This window comes from Balearica regulorum, chromosome 1 (assembly GCF_011004875.1).
Source record: "Balearica regulorum gibbericeps isolate bBalReg1 chromosome 1, bBalReg1.pri, whole genome shotgun sequence".
Lineage (NCBI taxonomy): Eukaryota > Metazoa > Chordata > Aves > Gruiformes > Gruidae > Balearica > Balearica regulorum.
The window spans coordinates 57,252,372-57,273,001 of record NC_046184.1 but is presented as its reverse complement, the minus strand read 5'-3'; the positions used below and the strand labels follow the sequence as shown (position 1 = coordinate 57,273,001).

Here is a 20,630-nt window from a genome sequence, read left to right as displayed (position 1 = left end):
TAGCACCTCTCAGTGGCAGAGTGGTGAAATGAGAACACTTGCATGGTGTGAGCTATGCTGTGTGAGAGATGGGGGTGGGGGGGTGTGTGTGTGAAGAGCTGCCATGGAAAATCATTTGGGTCCAACTCTTTTGGAGATGCTTTGCTAGAGGATACAGTTTTAGCACAGCACTTCCACGCCCTGCATAAGCTTGTGCTTCCCTGGGCCCTCGCAGCGATTTGCACCTCACCTGTCTCTGTAAATACAGCGGGACTCTCCTGCCTCCTTGGTTGATCTCAGAGGTTCACAAAGGCTTTTCTTGCCCTGCACGACCCTTTCCTAATGCAGGTAAGTGTTGGGCTGCGACCTGGTGGTAGCTGGAGCAAAGACCCACCCAGCCCTTCTGCTCATGTCTGTGCTGGAGTCCTTGCTCCTGAGCACCCAATACCCTGTCCCTTTCCATTTGTTGTCTGTATCAGTTTTTCTGTGTGTCCCTCTCCCCCTTTTTCTGGGTCCCTCCCCTAGTAGGACACTGATGTGCCCAACCCGTGAGGGCAGATCCAGAGCCAGCAGAGAACAAGCCCCCTCCACCTTCTGCACGGAGCTGCAAGGGCACTGACCGTGATGTGCCTCCAGCCCGTCCTGGTTAAGCAGAAACCAGTGTGACTCTCCTCAAGCTCTAAGCAGTCCCATTTCCCTTTTTTGCAGCCTTTTTTTATGCTCTAGGTTAACTTCCTCATGCTAAGGACAATTAAGTAGTTCCTTTCTACTTGCTCTTAGCTGCCTGCTGAGTAATTTACAGCCCGTGTTAAGAAAAGAGAACAACATACAGCTACTCTTGATGGGGGTTTGTGTCAGGCTGAGCCTCATTTGCCACTCCTCAGGGCCGAGCAGGGCTCTGCTCACAGCCATGACAAGGCAGAGGACAGACTGATGCCCAGGGACAGCTTCAAGGTCACTGTGGATGCTCTTGAGCACACAGCTGCAGTCTCTCACTGACCTTGACTGCTAGAAGTTAAAGATGCAGTATTTTTATTTTAAGTGTCCCAAGATATTCAAGTTTTTTAAGAGTCAGTCTGGTTTTCATCGTTGCTCCAAGCAGCTTTTGCAATCCAGAGCCTGCTCTATGACAAGGTGAAAACTGCTGACCTTAGAGTTAGTATGTCAGGCTAGAACATAAGGATTTGCTATGAGAATACATAAGAAGAAGAGCTATCTATTAGCTGTGCATCATTCCCACCAGCAAATTCATCTGCAAAACACCCAAAAAACTCAGAGCAGTTTTGATATAATTTATTTGTCTTGGTCTTTTTTTTTTTTTCTTGCATAGGCATAAATTACAATCTGTTGATTAAAAAATAAAATGAACAAAACAGTGCAGCATTTGCAACAGGCTACAGCATCAAATACAAACTTGTCTCCTGCCTGTAACCATCTGTTTCTGCAGGGCTAGGTCATAACACGTGTGTAGGGCAAACCAAGGAAAAGAGAGAATAGAGGAGGGAAAGGGAGTAAATAAGGGAAATCTGCTCTGACAGCTGTTCTGCATTTCTCCTGCCTCACCAGGCTCATCTTCTGCATCAGCACAAGGATTAAATACCCCTGGGCAGCGATGCACCGTGCTGAAGCAGCAGTTTTATGTGCCCTCTCTTCCTTTGCAGCTTGAGAAAGCACTACAACAATACTGTGAGCTGCTGCTGGCGCTGGGCAGCTGGCTGGGCAGCTGGTACTGATGCAGAATTTGGGAGCTGAAAAACCACATGTAACCTAAGCATGTCTTCTTGGGGATCCTCATGTAAGGCCTCTGAAACCAGTACTACCCTCTAGAGAAAAGTATAAACCCCCTGGGTGACTTCTCACTTATGTTTCCAAGGGGTTTTACCCACAACAGGAGAGACGTTCATCTCCAAAGGACAGTGCAAGCTCACCCTGTAAAGCCAAATGCTCCCTGCCCCAGAGCTAGTGGTTAACACCCCCACAGAAGGAGCAGAGACCCTCCTCCAACTCCCTCCCTGGGGAAAGAGCTCCCCCTTTCCCACCTCTCACCAGCACACCTCATTTAGCAAGAGATCATCCACCCTGATGGCCCAACCCACAGGCCAGGGAGCCAGAAGGGAGATGAAAAGGGGTTTTCCAGCCTCATGGTTATGGCATTTGCTCCAGCAGCCAAAGAACCCCTGGGGAAGGGGGTTCATCTCTGCTCTCTTTATCATTCAATTAAATACAGGAGCTGCTCTACCGAGCCCAGGACAGGTCTAGGCATTCATAAAAGCACAACTCTGTGTGCAGGGCACTCACGGACATGACTCCAAAGCAAGCAGGCAGCTGTAGACAAGTTTAAAATAACTTTGGCTGTGGATGCCAAGAATTAAGACTACGCTCAATATAGGAGAGAATTTATCGTCACTGGATCGGGCTGCGTGTCTGCTTTCTCCCGGCAGCAGGGCCTCCTAGCTCTACAAGGAGGCTCCATGGGGAAATTTTAACCTGACGGAGAAGGGGCTGTGCCCTTGCTTGGAGGAGACCCCTCCAGAAGGGCTGTGCTGCCATCATCCCCCTCCCTTCGGGCTCTGCCCAGCATACATCAGGGCGTGCTGAAGGGAGACACTTCTTCAGCCCCTTCCTCTTCTCTCCTCTATGCCCCTCATCCTACAGAGCTTCAAGCAGAGACCAGAGTGGGAAGCAATTCGTGGTGCTCCCCCCAGCGCTCGCAGTGCCAGGGGAAGACGACGCCAGCATCGGACAGGGCTGAAACACTAAACAGGAGCCCTTTAGCTTTTCTTTCAACAAAACGCAAGACAAACATGGAGGTTATAAACACCATCCACGAACATAAGCTAAACTAAGTGTGCTGCAGGCAGCCAGGAGGTGCGGTGGCCAGATGGCCCTGGCACTCCTCAGCCCAGGGAAGGTCCCCACACATCCTTCCTGCGGTTCCCCGCCACAGGTCCCCTCCATCACGTGATGGTTACAGGCAGGATTTACATGCCTGCTGAGCCGTGCCAGCGAGGAGAAGGCAGGAGGGAAAGGGAACCCTTCCAAAGGAAAGCAGATCAGCCCATGCCAGATATCTGCCATGGGGGACCGGGAGGTGACGGAGGCAGCCCTGAGCACCGCAGGTGCCGGAAGGCCCTGCTGCCCCCCCCGGGGCGAAGCAGTGTGGTGGCACCCACAACCCCCAGGGAAGGCGCTCTCCCTTATGCCCCGTCTCCCACCCAAGAGCCCACCGAGGCACAGAGTTGTGCCGAGCACCAGGGCAGCAGCTCCTGCTCGCTGCAGTCGCCTATGTACAGATGTGGCCGTGAGCCAGAGGCCACAGTCACATGTTGCAGTCTCAGAGCAAGAAGGGCAGGAGGGCCTCCGGCACCCCAGCAAGCAGCAGTCCAAAAAGAACCTTGTTTCCCAGGTCCAGCTACCAAGCCACTGATGACCCTTATTTTAAACAGTTCTGCTTATCTTATTCTAGCTTATCCTACTTCACGCGCTATTCTCCTACTAAACAAAGCTCTACTCCTCTCCGCATCTAAGCCACTCGCTTGAGCGGCACCACATAACATTCTCCGGTTAAGTAGAAATTGCATGGAAAAAATATTTTTTCCTTTGTTACTACCAAAAAAAAAAAAAAGTCCCCAACACCCCAACTGGAAAATACCCCCCCCCCGCCCCCCTTAAAAAAAAAAAAAAAGAAAAAACAAAACCAACAAACAAAAACCACAGAACAAACCCAAAAGGAGAAGCAGGCGACAGGAGTTTTCAATAACATCGTCAAGCTTAACACCGGGGAGCCGGCCACCCCGGGCGGGGGGGGGTCTAACAGCATTGCCAAGACCCAGCACAGCCACCAGCGGCAGGAGGGCTCGAGCGAATGGATGGCAGCACCAGGGCGGGCTCTGCCACCAACGCATGCTGAATTTCTCCCCTCCTGCTGCCCCAAACCGTTAGTTTTATGGTAATACTTTATTAATACTGTCTTATTTCCCCTCTGCCAGCCCAGCATCAGAGGTCTAGAGATCTTTACCTAAACCAACATCAAGGCAGGAGAAATGACCCTGTGTGGAGGGGAGAGACTCGGTGGCCGTGACCGGTGGCTCCCCTCCTACTCCGGCAGCACTGAGCCGGTCACTGCGGTCCCGTACGCCGTATCACGCCCAAGCCCGCGTGAAGCACATCGCAAAATTACATACCCCCTTCCCAAGCCCCGGCAACGCTAGGCACACCGTCAGAGAGAAACAGGGCAACGGGGACAAGGGGCTGTGCAGACCCGATAAAAAAATTAGCTTAAAAAAGTTAAAATGTCCGACACGCACTGAAAACAAGCCAGGCTGCGCTAGGATCCACGTGTGACACTCTTGCCTCACCACCCAGGTCCTTGGAATAGTGAAAGCCTCACCCCTTAAACACCAGCTCTTCTCCTTCCGGGGCGGCTGCTGGTGCATCCCAGGATTTCTACGTGCGAAGCGGCAAACCGGACGATTTCCCTCCTGCTGTCGGCCCGGCAGCATTCTCGTCCCGCGTGAGAGCCAGGGGTCAGTGCGCCAGCTCCCCGTGCACGCGGAAGCGGTAGATGCAGGTGTATTCAGGGTGGCCCCAATTGCTCAGCACCCGCAGCTCTACCAGCTGGTACGTGCTCATGCCATCACCCTTGGGGAGAGGAGGAAGGAAAAACCTGAGCCTTCGAGAGCTCTTGAGGTCTCAGAGACCCCAGGAGCCCTGTTTTCTTCTCGGGGTTGGGTGCTCCAAAGGCAAAGCGCTTACCTCCAAGTAAAATGTTTGGATGGGGTCACCGTCATGGTTGTAGGTGAACTGCCCCAGGAGAAGGCCCTCCTCCTCTCCCTCCTCCTTCAAGCCCTAAGAGGGGGCAGGGAGAACCAGGGGTGGTCAGAGAGGGAGAACCAGAGGTGATGAGCACACCCAGGGTGGAAGAGGGAGATGCAAGTGCGCTTGGCCCCCACTCCTGCTCTTCCAGGCCAAAACAGACAAGTGGGGACAGGGGCCAGTGGGGAAGGATTGGGAGGGGGAAGACCAAGAGTTACACCTACTCAATCCCTTCTCTCACAGTGTCCCTCAAAACCCTTCCTAAAGCCTGGTACTCCCTCTCCCCCCTCCAATACTGATTCTTCCTCCTCTTCAGGATAACACCCACCTCCCAGAGCACCCCACAGCCATGTATGGGGCTCGCTGGCCCTCCCCTCCCACGCCCTGCACCATGGCACCCTCCCACCGTGTCCCCCTCCTACTCCCTCAGCTCCAGGCGACAGCACTCACGTAGACAGCAAAGTCCTTGGGGGCGCTGGGGATGGTCCCCTGGGGCGAGAGGGCTTTCGGGATGTGCTCCAGAGTCACGGCCGTGGGGTGGATGATGCCGGAGAGGCGGATGACGGCAAAGCCCTGGGACCCACGAAATGCCCAGCAGTTCCCAGGGTTGACATCTGGCTACGAGTGCAGGAGCGAGACACCAGCAATGTTATCGCTATCAGTGCCATTTTTCTCTCCCCAACATCAGCCTGGCCACTTGCTTGGAGCGACAGCGAGAACCCAATAAAACCCACCAAACCCAAGTGAGAACCAGCCTGCCCCCCCCCAGTGGGGTCTCATCCCGAGGGTGCCCACCTGCAGGATGACACGGGGGGACTGCGAGTGGTACCACAGGGGGATGCCGAACAAGCTCAGCAGCGCCGTCCGTGTCTCATAGGTCTCCGAGCAGCGGGTGTTGATGACGCTGGCCCCTGGGCCGGAGAGGGGAGGGCAGAAGGTAAGCTGCATGCCAGCACCCTGTGGTCCCCTGCCCAGGATGGCCGACTCATCCCGGGTGGGTGAGAGCCCCCCAGCACCTACCCGCCGACTCCAGGGCGTAGTCGACCATCCCCACGCGGTCCTCGCTGTAGCGCTTCAGGGCCTGGCCCACGATGAGATGCACTTGCTGCAGCGGGAGCAGAGGACATGGGAAGGGTGAAGGGCCAGGGCGGGCATCCTGCCCCCCACCCGCCTCCACCCTGCGGGGATGGAGAGGGCGCAAGGGCCTTCCCACAAAACAGCCGGGGATGAATCACCGTGGCAAAAAGGAGAGGACACGTGTTTGGCTGGGAAGCCTCGTTAGAGGTTGCTAAAAATATCTCAGACGAGAGGAGCTGTGCAGTGGAGGGGCAGCTCCCAGGCACACTGGGCTCACCCATCCCCATCCCAAAAGAGGGGCTGGCCCCAGGGGAGGAGTGGTGTCCCCCAGCAGGTACCAGACAGAACCTGACAGCCCACTCAATACTCCTCAGCATCGTCTGCTGGTCCCTCCTACCCCATCCCACAGGACTGATGGGAGTTCCTCCCTTCTGGAAAAGGGGATGCCTGCCAGAGCATCCTTCTAGAGCCAAACCCAAACCCGGGAGCTGCGATCCTGCAGCACCGCTGTGGGTCTAAACTCTACGGCGCGCGTGAAGCTTGCACAGGCTGCGGGGACTGCTAATCCCAGTTTGATCCCTCCCTCCGCTACCTCTGCAGGGAATTGCCAACAACTCTTTCCAAAGCAAGCAGGCTCATTTTTTCCCTTGGTGTCATTCTGCTGAAATGCTTTGCCCCAAATGACTCAGCGGCACTGCTGAAGGACAGGAGGAAGCTAGATGCTCAACCCGTGGAAACCTCGCTGGCACCTGCCCTGCCTTATGGGTGAAAGATGCACGAGCAGAAACTTGGATTTTAAGACAGCAAGAGCCTCGCAGGCACGCGGACATCGCCGTCTGTGACCCCTTCCAGGGCAGGGCACTGCCACAGCCAGGGGAGGCTGGCGGCGAGAAGGGATGGAGAAGTTTCAGGCATACTCTTGCCAGGTGGGATGTGAGCCCAGGACCAACGTCCCAGCTGTAATGGCTATCCCATGCTTTGCCATCTGCCAGGCATGTGTCCCAGCCCCCCCCCGCACACACGCAATGGGGCACAGCCCCCGATCCCACCCCTGTGGTCACCATCATGTCCCTGGGGCTCAGGCCAGCGCTCACCTCCTCCGTCACCCCCGCACTTCCCCCTTGCTGCAGGGCCACTCCGATACTGCCTAGAGCATCCCTTGCCGACAGCCTCCGGTCCTCCAAGACTTTGGCCAGGATCTTACGCTCCAGGGCCTGGAGCTCCGCTTGCAAGTCTTTCCGCTGGAGGACAAGGCCAGCGGCGCCATCCCGCCGGGACTGCGACAGGAACTGACTGATCCATGCTGGGAACTGCGCTTCCACCTGAAACGGTGGGGACAGAGCTCAGCCCGAGAGCACAGACCCTCGCACCTCCCTCTGCCAAACAGGGTGGGGACCGGGGACTCACGTCAGCCCGCACCGCCTTCAGCTGCTCCAGCATTCCCTCCACGTGCTTCCCCATCGCCTCCTGGTCTGACTTGAGGCCGGCCAGCTCCCTCCTCAGCGCTGCCACCTCCTGCTCCAGCTTGCCCACCTCCTGCTGGAAGCTCCCTCGCAGGCCCTCCTGTGCCGAGCTGTGCCGAGAGAAACGCAACAAAATCGTGTGCCGACAGTCCCAGCTCCCCTCTACAAACTGGGGGAAGAGGTTCGGCCCCCATTGCCTATGCCGCACCCCACCTCCAGCCCCAAATGGTTTTAATTCCTGTGGCAATGACCTCTTCTACTGCATCCCATGGAAAAGCATCCCCAGCTCGCCCCTCAGCTGAAGGGCCACGTTCCTCACGGTGATGCAAAACGACGGTGGCAAAGGTCACTTGCTGCAATCGCCCGCTGCCAGCCAGGGCACTTTCTTGTCAACACACCCACATATCCATCCCTCCTTTCCAATCAAGACTGTGCTTCTCAACCTCTCCTTTGCCCCGAGCAAACCAGACCTGGAAACCTCTCCTAAGCCTCGCTGTAGGGATTTCCCCCTGCCATCTGCCTGCGCCTAACAGAGCGGTGGCTCTGCCCGGACAGCCAGCATTACCTCTGCCACTCCGTGTTCAGCTCCAGCAAGCGTGTCTCCATATCCTGCCAGGAGAAGGGGAAGGGGTGAGACTTGCGATGCCGGCGGCGAGGACATCCTGCCCGGGTACCACCACACGCTCAGCCCCTTACCTGAGAGGCTTGTGCCATCTTCCCTAGGTGCCCGTCTAAATCCTTCTGCACCTGAGCTCGGAAGGCATCCAGCTCACTCTGCAGGGTGAGGAACGGGGGAGGGGGACATCAGAGCCCGGCCCTGCATGCCCCCATCTCCCCAAGTGTCACCCCCACCCCTCACCTGGAGGTGGCTGGTCATGTCGGTGCGGAGGTGCTCCTTCAGCCCTGCGTCCCGGCGGCTCACCAGCCCCTCCAGCAGTGCCAGAACGTCCCCCGGGGGTGTCTCTCCCCCTGCTGCCACTGCTGCCGCCCCCCGTCGCAGCTCCCACCGTGACATCTCGGCCTCCAGTGCCTCGAAGCGCTTCTCCAGGGCCTGGAAGCGAGCCAGGAGCCGGTGCTCTCCCCGCAGCCCCTGCGGTGGCAAAGGCAGGGCATGGTGCAGCCCCCTGGGGAGGTGCAGACCCCCGGAAGGGCTGTCTGCTCCACAGGGATCCCTGTGAAAAGGGACCCATGCTACCCAGTCCCCAGGGTCAGTGGCATCTCATTCATCTGCTGCTTCCCAGGAGAAGACAGATGTTCCCCGTGCTTCATCCCTGGGACACCCTGAGAGTGACGTGGCCACATCCACCATTTCCACCAGCGTGCAGCCACCTTTACCCCATCGTCCACCACTTCCTCATCCCCTGGAAGGGCTCCTTCAGCCATGGACCATACTGTCCCAGCTCTCCCTGTGAGGCACTCACCCCACCTGGGCCACCACTGCACTTTCACCAAGGCTTACCTGGTCCAGAGCAGTCAGGTCCCCTGCCTCAGGCACGTCGGAGGAGGAATGCTTTCCAGCTCCCCACCACGGGAATGCGGGGAGGCTGAGCGTCGACAGCCCATAAGGGTAGAAGTACCAAGCTCCTGGGCACACAGGGGAACAAGATAGTTAAAACAGCTGGCTGGTAATGGACCGTAGCTGTGGATAGGGTGGACGTGTGGAGGTTCAACCATCAGCATCGTTTGGGGTAACCAGGAGGTCCCAGTGGAGGGGTGCGGATGCACCAGGGTACCATGAACCATGAGCACTAGATCTCAGGGCCATCCCATCGCATTCCCCAGGTACAGCAGTGGGATGCTCCGCACTGCCCCAGGTCTCTGGGCAATAGATGGAGCCAGGCCGACTCACCGTAGGCAGCAGCAGCGAGGAGCAGGAGGAGCAGCAGCAGGAGCAGGGACCTCTTCAGCCGTGGGTAGCGCCTGGAGCGAGGAGAAGAAAGAGGCGCCTGTAGGACAGCAGCCACCTTCCCCCACCGCAGTGCTCCTCTGGATGGGGGCCACAGGGAAAGCAAAGCCCAGACAGGCTTTGGCACAAGACACCCACCCCGCGCGTGCCGGGCTCCGTAGGGCACCCTGTCTCCAGGGTCCTGTGGGTTTTCCTCATGTGTCCCCCATCCCGGTGTCCCACCACCACGCTCACCTGGAGAAGGGGACGCTGCCCAGATGGGGAGCCGTGCCGGTGAGGCGGTGCCAGGCAGCTGCCAGCCCTGAGAACAGCCATCGCACGAACCAAACTGCCAGGAGAGAAACCAAGCCTCAGGCGAGGTCACAGCAGGGATGTCCCTTCCGTCCCTGAGGATGCTCCCACAGGGGGATAAAACCCCTCCACCGATCAGGGAACAGCACACACGGCATGTGGGGCGTGGAGGTGCTGGCAGGGAAGAAAGATGCTGCTAGAACCTCCCTCCCCAACCCTCCACTCACCCGGGGAGGTGAGCACCTGCCAGAGGAAGGAGCCCACCCGGGAGGCTGCGGTCCTGAGCCCTGACCCGGAGCTACTCTGGCCTGAGTATAAGCGACCTGGAAAGGACGAAGCAAGACAGTATGTCACCAAACGGCGCCTGCATCCCTGTGTGTCACTCAGGGCAAAGGCTTTGCACAGGGGGGTGGCATGCAGGGGGAGCTGTTAGACACCCTTAGGGACATCTCCCCCAGCATCCCTGTCACCACAGAGGGGCTGGTGCATCCCTACCAGTGTAGTCATCTTCCGAGGAATACCCAGACGAAGAGGCATAGGTGTCATACGTCTTACTCTCCAGCAGCCCGTTGATCTTACTGGACTCGGTGTCCCCTGTGCCTCTCCTCCTCCTGGTGGAGAGCTCCCCACCTGATCCCAAAACACAAAGTCCCCGCTGAGAAACCACCTACTGCCAACCCCACAGGGGGCAACCCAGTCAACCAGCGCAGGGGGTTGCCCCAACACCCCTCAGGTGCCCAGGGAGGTCCCTGGCCACCACAGGAGGGAGGGCTCACCCCAGTACGTGCTGCTGTCCAGGGCATCGTCCAGCACGGAGCTGCCCAGGGCGGCGAGGCCCCGGCTGCCCCCCAGGTATGACTCGCTCATCATGGACTCACTGTAGTAGGAGGTTTGGGTGCTGGGGGCGGGAGAGAGGCGTTTCGTGCTGCTTGATTTCCTCCTGATTGTCCTGCCAGGGGCGAGAACGGGCTCGTCAGCTATGTGTGGTTATGGGATAGGGGGACACGGTGCACTTGTGGGGGAGAAATGGGGAATTCACCCTAATCCCTTGGCCAGCATCACTTCCCTTCACACACACACACCCCCCACCACACTGGATGGTGGCAGGCTTCAGGGGGTGCAACCGCTGCTTTGCGAAAGGCCCTCCCGCCCATCTCTAGGCAGCTGCCGGCACCGCTTCCGCTCACACCGCTGCGGTTTTCCGGCCCGGCACTTGCAGCACACCTCCCTCCCGCCATCAAGCTGGAGGCGGCTGCGGCTGGGAAGAGGCACACAGCCACCCCGAGCCACCCATGGCTGCCTCCCGTGCTGGCGCAGGGAGGTCCCAGGGGTGGGGAGCACAGGGCTGTTGCCGGAGCGTGGACAGCCATACCAAAACACAGCAAGCTCACCGTCGTTCTCCCTTCTGCACGCTGGCCCGATGCCCCCCCACCCTCCCCAGAAAGGTGCCCAGTCCATGATGTGGAATGGAGCACCCCAGCCACATTTGGGAAGGGGGACCCCCCCCCACCCCTGCACCCCACTAACCTGCCACTGCTCTCCTTGAAAGGGAGCTGCTGGCCCCCCAGCAGGGAGCTGCTGCTGCTGCTGGTCGTGGCATCGTCATCCCCGGGGTAATAGCGCGTGGTGACAAGGCGCTGGCTGCGGCGGGACATGGCGGTGGCACGGAGGGGGTGGGGGTGTCACAGGCCTCCTGGGGGGGTCACAGTCCACCTGGAGGGGCAGGGAGAGGGGAGACCATCAGTGGGAGGGGACCCACCTGCAGAGACACCACTCACGGGGGACCCACCCCTGCACCTGGGGTCCCGGCACACACCGAAACCCCCTCCCGTGCAGGCGGCCGTGGGGTGCCCGGTGCGGCTGGGGGTGCTCCGAGCCCGCCGAGGGGCACTGGCGGGGCAGGACCGGGAGGGGCCGGGGCCGGGAGGAGGCCGCCCGCCCTGCCACTGGCGCTGCCGCCTCCCCTTATAGGGTCGTAAACCCCTTTCCTTTTCCTTTCCTTTTCCTTTCCTTTTCCTTTCCTTTTCCTTTCCTTTTCCTTCCCCTCCCACGGGCCACCCACGCGGGTACCCACCCGCGCGCGGAGCCACTGCCCCGCCGGACCCTCCGCACCCCCCCCCCCCGGCCCAGCACCCTCCGGCCCCGGTTGCTCCCAGCCCCGGTACGAGTCAACCCGCCCGCAACTCCTCGCCCCCCAAAACCCTCCGTGCCTTTCCCCCGCCCGCCCCACGCAAACCCACCGGCGACACGCGACGAGCAAAACAGAAGCAGAACCCCCACCGTCCCTCCCGGCTGCCGCCGCCGCTCCGCTCCCTTTTGTTTTGCAGGGGAAGGCGGCCCCGGCCCCCGCCTACCCCCCCGCCCCCCCGCCGCCGCACCGCGCGCGCGCGACCGCCGGGACTGCCGCCGCTTCCGTGGGGGGGGGGGCGGTGTGCCCCCCCCCCCACCCTAGGGGCCTCTTCGATATCCCCTTTTTATTAGTATTATTAGCATTAGCATTTGCATTAGTATTAGTGTTACTATTATTATATTTTATTTTATTTGGATAATTTTATCATCATCATCATTATTATTTTGGGGGCAGCGATGGGGGCACCAATCCCTGCCCCCCAGCTGCCCAGGAGAGCTGGTCCCCAAATGCCTCAGCCCCAGGTGTCCCCCCGCCCCCTCCCATGCCCACCAAGGGCCGCAGGCAGCCCACGCTGCCAGGCGAAGGCAGGCCCCCCGGCAGGTCCCGTGGGTGATGCTGCCCAAAACGGAGGGGCTCCCAGGTGCTGAGTTTTGCTGGGGCGGACAGTTTGCCAGCCCCGGTGGGGTGGGAAATACCCAGCACCCCCACGCACCTCCTGGCACGGCAGCATGGCCAAACCTGTCCCTGCGGCGGGGGCAGCCCCGCTCGACGCCCGGGCACCCACGCCGCCTAGACCGGGCGGGCGGGTTCTGCTGCTCCCCAGGCCCGTGGCCTCAGACACCACGTTACCCCCTTACCATCCCTCTACCCCCATAGGCGGCCGGGCCGGCTCAACATGGGGGTGTGAGCCAAACCGGCTGCTCCCGTGGGATCTTGAGCTCGCAACGGTGCGGCCGGGACCTTGTGCAAACTCGCCGGGCTGAGAAAACAGCCACCCTCCCACGCCGTGGTTTCTAAATCTGATGATGCCTCGGAAAAAGATTTGCCTGGGGGAGGGCTTGGGGGCGGGGGGGGGGGAACGGAACCGTCCCCCTGTGTCTGGACACAGTTGTGGGGCTGCGTCTGTGGGGTGTGGGGTGGGAACGGCACTGCTGGCTTTGGCTATGGCAGCAAAAAGGCCTATATAGAAAGGGTTAAAAAATATGAAGCCGGCAGAAGGGGAGTAACCTGTTGCAAAACAGCCCCAAAACCTTTTCCTCCCCATGCCGGGGTTTGGTGCGCAAGCCGGGGCAGCGGCAGGAGGACGTGCTGCCGGCATCGGGGGGGTGGGGGGCACAACGCAACAAACCCCGATTCAGAGTCCCTGGCCCCGTTGTGTAACACAGACAGATCCTCTTTGTCTCCTTTTTTTTTTTTTTTTTTTCCCCTCCCTTTTGAGCCCATTTTTTATTCTGGCCTAAATCTCTGCCTGGCTTTTCCAGGGCAGCTCCATCTCCTGCCAGCCGCCCTTTTTCACTCTTTCCTGTGGCTTCCCATCGCTCCACGGGTGACCGGCCAGGCCAGGGGACATCTCTTCTCCCCAGTGGCACCTTTATCTCTGGCCATGCCGACGCCAACCCCGTGCCCCGTCCCGGGGACACTGGCGGTGCCCGTAGCGGTGGCACCTGCCCCGGCTGACGTAACCCTGCCGCGGATTAACCCCCCTGGGAGGCTCAGGGGATAAGCTGGGTGCTGAGCCACCGGGCACTAAATAGGGTGCGTGGCCCCAGGTCAATCCATTCCCTCCCAAGGGCCCCCTTTTTCAGGCGGGGAGGGAGCTGGTGGTGGTTCCCAGGGGATTTGGGGGGGGATGCTGAGGGGAGGAGTGGGTCTTGTACCCCTTGCTGTACCCCCAGTGCTGCAGTGGAGGCGGCGATGCTGGAGCCGTGGGGGTTTTCAGGTGGGCATGGGAAGAGCGGGGCAGGGATAAGCGGCAAGTGGCTGGGAGCTCGTGCCTCAGTTTCCCCACACCTCAGCACTCTTTTTGGGGGTCACCAGGGCATTGCCATGCGGGGGCCGGGGGGGGGGGGGAAGAAGGAGCTTGACAACTGCTTGAGTTTGGAAGCTCTTGCTGGGGAAAGGCAGGAAAAATCCCTACCCTTTCCTAAAAGGCTTTGGAGGGCTGAAGCAACACATCCAGGCACACAAGGACAGGCCAGGGCTGGGGAAGCAGCCCCCCTAGGGGAGATCTCAGCTTGTGTCTTCTCCACTGGGCCAACCTTTTTATTTAAATACCCTCCCCATCCTGGCTATCCTTACCGCCCGCTTTCCTGGTACATCGCACCACTGGCTCCGTCGGTTTTTCTGCCAAAAACCGACAGAGCTGCACGCCAGTGCCCTTATCGCCCTTGGCAAAACACCCCAACCCAGCGGGGTACCGAGCTTCCCATCAGACCCGTGACCCCACGTCATCCACCAGCACCTCCTCCGGGCTGGCTGCCCTGGCCAGGCAGCGTCCCACCGCCGCCAGCACCTTCCCCAGGCGACGGTCCAGCGCCCGCAGGTGAGGTTCGGCCAGGACGGGGGCCAGGGGGTCGGTGGCCAGCGCCTCCCGCAGCAGGTCGCTCAGGCGGTAGGGCTGGGTGGCCAGCAGCTGCAGCCGCAGGTAGGTCGACTTCTTGATGCTGAAGAAGACAAGGAGAGAGAAGTGTCAACCCAGGGTGACTCTTCCCGATGGCTGTCCCCGGGGGGAAGCGGTGGGAGCCCCTTACCTGCAACACTGCTGGAGGGGGGCCAGGATGGACGGTTCGTCGCGCGAGTGCGTGCCGAAGCTGGGAGGGAGAAGCCCATCAGCGGGCATCAGGGCGGCATCGCCTCACGGCTCAGAGCCCAACGCGGGGCATGTTTCAGCAAGACCTGCCATCTCCCCTCACCCCTTTCCCAGGATTGCTTCCCACCCCCTCCAATTTACCCACGGCCGTTGTCCAGGTGCAGCAGGAAAGTGTCGTTCCCAAATTTCTCAAAGGTCTCGTAGTGGTGCCGGTCCATGTTGCCTGTGGTGGAGCAACAAATTTGCCATCAGCTGGTGGGCCAGGAGGTGGGAGCAGGGATACAGGGCACCCTCTTGGTGCAAGACCAAAACCCAGAGCCTGGGGAAAAGGGCTGGGGGCACCTCTAAGGTGCCGGTGTGGTGGCCATGGCCATGGGGGCACCAAAGCAGAGCCCCCAGGGCATCCAGGCCCCTTAGCCCGGCAGCCCCGCAGAGGGACAACAGCGGCAAATGGAGCAGAAGTAATGGCAAAGACACAGCTGCGGCGGCCAGGGATGAGGAGACGGGAAGCTCTCCAAGTCAGATGATGGCGGGGGGACAGCACGGGGAGGAAGGAGCGGCCCTGGGGATGGGAGAGGCAGCACGAACCCTGGGGAGCAGCACCACCAGCCCCGGCTCCCCAGGGGCCACACGTGGGAGCTTGCTGGGAGGTGCTTCCACCCGCTTCCCAGGGTGTTTAGTTGGGATCTCCCGGACGGCATCTCTCGTCCTTTGGCTTCTGCCCAGGGTATGGGCACAGACCTTTGTTCTCATTTTGGGTAAGAGCACAGCTCTCTGCAGCCTGAGCAGTGGTTTGGCCAATGGACAGATTCATAGATTCACAGAATCACAGGTTCACAGAATGGCAGGGGTTGGAAGGGACCTCTGGAGATCATCTAGTCCAACCCCTCTGCTAGAGCAGGATCACCCAGAGCAGGTTGCACAGGATCGCATCCAGGCAGGTTTGGAATCTCTCCAGAGAAGAAGACTCCACAACGTCTCTGGGCAGCCTGTGCCAGCGCTCGGTCACCCTCAAAGTGAAGAAGATTTTCCTCATATTGAGATGGAACTTCCTGTGTTCCAGTTTGTGCCCATTGCCCCTTGTCCTGTCACTGGGCACCACTTGAGAAGAGTCTGGTCCCTTCCTTTAGACACCCACCCTTTAGATATTTATAAGTGTTGATGAGATCCCCTCTCAGTCTTCTCTTCTCCAGGCTAAACAGACCCAGCTCTCTCAGCCTTTCCTCATGAGAGAGATGCTCCAGTCCCCTAATCATCCTCATAGCCCTCCGCTGGACTCTCTCCAGTAGTTCCCTGTCTTTCTTGAACTGGGGAGCCCAGAACTGGACACAATATTCCAGATGTGACCTCACTAGGGCAGAGCAGAGGGGGAGGATAACCTCCCTCGACCTGCTGGCCACATTCTTCTTAATGCACCCCAGGACGCCATTGGCCTTCTTGGCCACAAGGACACACTGCTGGCTCAGAGAGAGCTTGTTGTCCACCAGGACCTCGCAGGGTGCGGTACCATGGGACACGGAGCCGTTTGGGCCTCTCGGTCCCGAGGGACCCCTGAAGCCCCAGCGCCGGCGCAGCAGGGCTCACCCATAAGGAAATCAAGGACCGTCATGTCGATGAGGTCAAGTAGGCGATGGCCCCTGTCGTAGGGCGGCGTCTCTCGCACCTGAGCGCAGTAGTTGGGGTTCAGCTCCCACCTGCAGGCAGGGGCAGGGGCCGGGGCTGTGAGAGTGGCCGTGGAGTAGCCCCATCCCATCCCATCCCATGGCTCTGCTCCCCCACGCCCCCCGTTCCCCCCATGTACCCCATGCCCCAGCTCACTCAGCCTTCTTGCTCTTGTGGTAGGAGCGGCGCCAAGGGCTGCGCCAGGAGCGGCGCTTGGCCAAGGTCTTGTCGGGCAGCAGGGCAGCCATGGAGCCCTCCAGCTGGTCCGGCTTGCCGCAGAGCGCGTGCTCAGTGGAGCAGTAGTAGGAGCACTCCCCGTAGAAGCAGACGTTGCCCGCTGGCCGTGGGGACAAAGCGAACATTGATGCAGAGCAGGAGGGCAGCTGGCCTGCTACCCCCATGCGGGGTAATCCGGTGATGGCCGCATGGCGACTGGGTGAGGATGCTCCACGCACCGTGGCCACATGCCACCAGCAAACCAATGGCAAGAAGGCCTTGAAGACCAGAGCCCCACAGCAGGGAACTCGGGGGGAGCTGGAGCAGTTCCCAAAGGGACGGTTTGCCCCGGCGCAGGGGGAGCCAGGGCAGGGTCAGCCAGCTCCAGGTGAGCTCCATGCAGGTGGCCACAGGAGAGGATGGACGGCATGAAAGCTCACCTGGGGAGATGAAGAAAGTCTTGGCCAGTTTCTTGTCCGTGGTGATGTCACGAATCTCCTTCGTTATATTGACCAAACGGCCAGAAACTGGGGGGATTCGCCGGAAATCCAGGATCCTGAAACACAGAACTTGGAACCATTTCTTGCTGACCCCATCTGGTTTTCACAGCAAGTTATTAAAACCACCGTGAGGTGAAGGTATCCCTCACAACGGGGAGGAAGTGGTGGGATGAAGGAGCAGTTTCTCTGCCACTTCGCTGTCACACTAGGGCAGAGTTGGATGCAAAACTTGTGCTCACCTGTCCAGGTGGAAGGCTGCAATCTCCGCATTGTGCCGCTCAAAGTCTGAGAAGTAGAAGAAGTCAATGGGGGTCTCCTGGTCCCGGGTCTGCCTGGGAGGAGAGGGGAAAGTGGGGGCAATGGCCACGGATGGGGTCACCCCGAGTGCAGGCTTGGCCCCGAACCAGCCCTTGCCCTGGTCACGGATGCCACCAGAGATGCAGCCAGACCCGGTCACCTCCAGTTGCTCCAGGCTGGGTGGTGTGGCCCCAAACCCTCCCCAGCTAGGCCCCCATGCACCCCGTGCTCCTAACCCAAGGGCTGGGAAGCCCTCACGGACTGCATGGTCCTCCTGGGCTATCTTCTTCTTTCCACCACTGGAGGTCACTACCCCATCACAAGCTGCACCTAGCCTGATGCAAGCACCACCAGGGAAGGCAAGGGGAAGGGGGGCCATCCCGTTTACCCCAATTTTGGGGTGGGGGGGCCAAAGCCAGGCAGTGCATGAAGCATTTCTCCCTCTGTGGTCTCCTCCAGATGCTCCTCGTCACCTAAAGGGACCGTGCAGGTGGGGTATGGGGTTGTCCCCGGCTCTACTCACTTCATGGGCTTGAAGAGGGCCTGCCCGTAATTCGGGAACGTCATGATGAGCTTGAGCTGGGTCCCACCGGACTTCTGGACTGGAAGGGGGGACATAGGAATGAGGGGGGCTGGTAGCAGGCAGGGGGGCAGAGGTGCAGGCATGGGTGCAGGCAGGGAGGTGGTACCTGAGCTGACAATCCTCTGCGTGGCCAAGTCCCGGAGGAGGGTGGGCATCAGGGGGTCCCGGCGGGGGTACAGCTCGTAGCGGTTGATGCCAACATGGAATTTGAGCCAGGTGGGGTAGGTGTCATAGGCCGTCTTCCCTGTCGGGAGGAGCGTCTCGGCTTTACTGCTGCTGACCCTGCAGCCCGACAGCCACCGCCACCCCAACAACAACAACAGCGTTTAGTTGGGACAGAACAGGTCCCACATCCCCAGGCCCTTCCCAGGAGCTGGTGCATGGAGGGTAAGGCAGGGGGAAGGCCCAGCACAAGCCCTGGATGGTGACAAAACCCCCTGCCCCATGCCCCTTCCTTGGGGCTCCTGGCACCCCGGCAGGTCCCACCCATGGCTGGTGGCCGAGGAGACCCACTGGCACAGCCGGAGGGGGCTTGGTGGCTTCCCTTGCATCCTCCATGAGAAAACCCCCAGGCTGATTCTGCTCCTCTCATCTGTGCCTTTATTTCCCTGCCGAGGCAGCTCATCTCGTCATATTTCCCCAAGGGATTAGGTCCTGGGAATACAACTGGCTACACACACCCACATGCTCACTGGGGACATACATGTGTCCGTAAAACAGAGGTGGAAGAGCAGGGTCTTCCCAGTCATCCCCAGCACCGACCTGAACTCCCACCCTCAATATCCAGTTGCTCTTACATGGGTTTATCGCACCCTCCTGATTTCCCCTGGGGGGGGGGGGATGAGTTTGGGTTAGCACTACCCCTGTCTCTATACCTCCTGAAAATTTGCAGTTTGCTAGCATTCAAGGGGGGTTCCTGGGGGTACCTGCCCCTCTCTGCACCAGTGCCCACCAGCACTGCAATGGGACAGTCCAGCCCAGGGCATCTATAACCCAAATCCACGTCTCACTCTCTCTAGGAAAATACAGTCTGTGCCCCAATTTCATCAAACCAGACCCATCTCTCATGGTTATCCATAGGCAAGGTGCTCCTCAGAGACAAGGCAAATGCCCATTTGTGGAAATCAGCTCTTAAACCAGCTTTTATTCTCTCCCAGTTTTAGCAGTCACCGTGTTTGGAAGGTGTGCTTTCTGTAAGGAAGCTGCTATGCGTTATCGATGCTAAAGCTTTTAATATCTTCCTAATTAGAGGTTAGTAGTCCAGTGACAAAAATAGGCTGCCGGCAGTGGTGAGCTCACCATACAGCCAAGCCTAAAGAGGTCAGGCGATGTCCTGCGAAATGCGGGGTGGGAACAGTCTCATGGTTAGAGATAACCTACATTGTAGGCTTTGCATCTCCAACATGTCAGGAGAGGGGGATAAAACTGGTTGGAAATCTGGAGTGGGGACTTCCTCATATGTATATATAGAGAGAGAGACCAAAGGCTAGAGTCTGCATTGGGGAAGGAAAGGAGATGAGGAGATGACCTAAAAGATACCCTACATAATACTATGAATAATTCAAGAGCAGCCTTTGGTTTTGCCTTGTGCTACAGACTCCCAGGTAGCAGCCCAGAAATTCAGGGCTCAGAGAGGATTTGAGGCGCAAGAAGAGCGCGCTCAGCAGTCGGAGGCTGTCTGGGGCGGGATGCTGGTCTATGCAGAGAAACGACGTGTTTGATCCCTGCTTCTTCTCCCCTGAAACCCACAGACGCCCCAAAAGCAAGCCAGGGCTGAACTCGCTCACCATTCATCACTCCCGCTGCTGCGCAGGCTGAACTTCTCCATGGGGTTGACGACAAACAGCTTGTCTTTCTCTGTCACCTCCGGGACTGGGATGTTGTAAAGAGGATGCTCAAAGAGCGCCACCAGCTTTGATCCCTCAGTCCGCCCTGCATCTCCATCTCCGCGCCAGCGCTGGACCCCCGGCTCTCCAGCCCTTGTGTGTGGCCCTGCTCCCTGCAGCCGGGGGCTTTTCTCCAAGGAGCCGTTGCTGCCGCTGAAATCCTGAAGGATTCGCAGGCTCAGCTTTTTGGGGCCGGCCAGCATGATGCTGTCTGATGGGAGACCCGAGGCTTTCGGTGTTTTCGCATCGCAGCCGCAGGGCCTGCTGGCTGCGGGGAGAGCCAAATCCATCGCCAGGTGCACCAGGAGGGCCAAGAGCAGGAGAAAGAGGAGGCCAACTTTAAATTTCCTTTGCAAAAGCGTTTGCAGCTGGCGCCGCATCCTTCCTTGCCCAAGATGCTCAGCAAGGGGTGGGCACCCACCCAGGGGCTAAAAGAGAGTTGATGTGGCCACAGCCTCCGTGCAAAAATAGGGGTGAGGTGTCCTGGATTTAGAGCATCGCAGCAAAAAAGGAATGGGTGCAAGGGCAGAGCCGGGGGAAGAAAGATCTCTCACTTCATGAGGCGGCACCGCCGGGCCAGCAGCGGGACAGGATGGGGGTTGCGGTGGGGTTTATCAACGCTGATAAGGGGCGAGCTGGCACTGCCAAGGTTAGCGTGAACGGGGCAAGTTCCAAACCAATAGCCGCAAAACTGGCTCGGGGACAGAGATGGCTGCAGGTAACCCTTGCACCATCCCGTCCCTCCGTGCTGGCACCCCCACAGGGCTGCAGAACATTTCTTGGTATTCAGGGCACTAAAGTGGTTCTGCCCCTCTGCAGCACCCATTCCCCACGTCCATCATGTCCGCAGGCTCGTAATCCAGGAGAGTATTTCTCCTGGTGCTCAGCCAGAGCAATGTTATCACCCTCTCCCATCTATTCAAAATCACTTGTACTCAATTCCCCTTTCAAAAACAATTCATATTAGGTAAAATGAAGGTGATGTGAGGATCAGCATCACTGGGAGGGGAAAAGC

At 59.1% G+C, this 20,630-nt stretch overlaps 2 protein-coding genes across 5 annotated transcripts; both read right to left on the bottom strand.

Moving 5' to 3' along the window:
* Window positions 1-1,256: 1,256 nt before the first annotated feature.
* SUN2 (Sad1 and UNC84 domain containing 2) lies at window positions 1,257-11,891 on the bottom strand. Of its 4 annotated transcripts, none has more exons than XM_075752475.1 (18): window positions 11,812-11,891; window positions 11,059-11,244; window positions 10,308-10,480; window positions 10,027-10,161; window positions 9,759-9,854; window positions 9,475-9,568; window positions 9,184-9,254; window positions 8,794-8,918; window positions 8,194-8,424; window positions 8,031-8,108; window positions 7,900-7,943; window positions 7,279-7,444; window positions 6,966-7,193; window positions 5,815-5,899; window positions 5,590-5,705; window positions 5,245-5,412; window positions 4,735-4,827; window positions 1,257-4,620 (listed from the first exon to the last, which is right to left on the bottom strand). In XM_075752475.1, the coding sequence occupies exons 2-18, from the start codon at window positions 11,184-11,186 to the stop codon at window positions 4,507-4,509; spliced, it is 2,145 nt and encodes a 714-aa protein (XP_075608590.1). In that variant the 5' UTR covers window positions 11,187-11,244; window positions 11,812-11,891; the 3' UTR covers window positions 1,257-4,506. The 4 variants fall into 4 exon arrangements, with proteins under 4 accessions (XP_075608590.1, XP_075608574.1, XP_075608582.1 ...); XM_075752459.1 differs by having other exon boundaries at window positions 9,475-9,573; window positions 9,761-9,854; window positions 11,812-11,888; XM_075752467.1 differs by having other exon boundaries at window positions 11,772-11,887.
* A 2,199-nt stretch (window positions 11,892-14,090) lies between these two features.
* On the bottom strand, window positions 14,091-19,995 carry LOC104639123 (extracellular serine/threonine protein kinase FAM20C). Its single transcript, XM_075742869.1, has 10 exons — window positions 19,517-19,995; window positions 17,836-18,011; window positions 17,670-17,748; window positions 17,089-17,181; window positions 16,790-16,905; window positions 16,290-16,470; window positions 16,056-16,165; window positions 14,613-14,694; window positions 14,413-14,472; window positions 14,091-14,325 (listed from the first exon to the last, which is right to left on the bottom strand). The coding sequence occupies exons 1-10, from the start codon at window positions 19,993-19,995 to the stop codon at window positions 14,091-14,093; spliced, it is 1,611 nt and encodes a 536-aa protein (XP_075598984.1).
* Window positions 19,996-20,630: the final 635 nt, after the last annotated feature.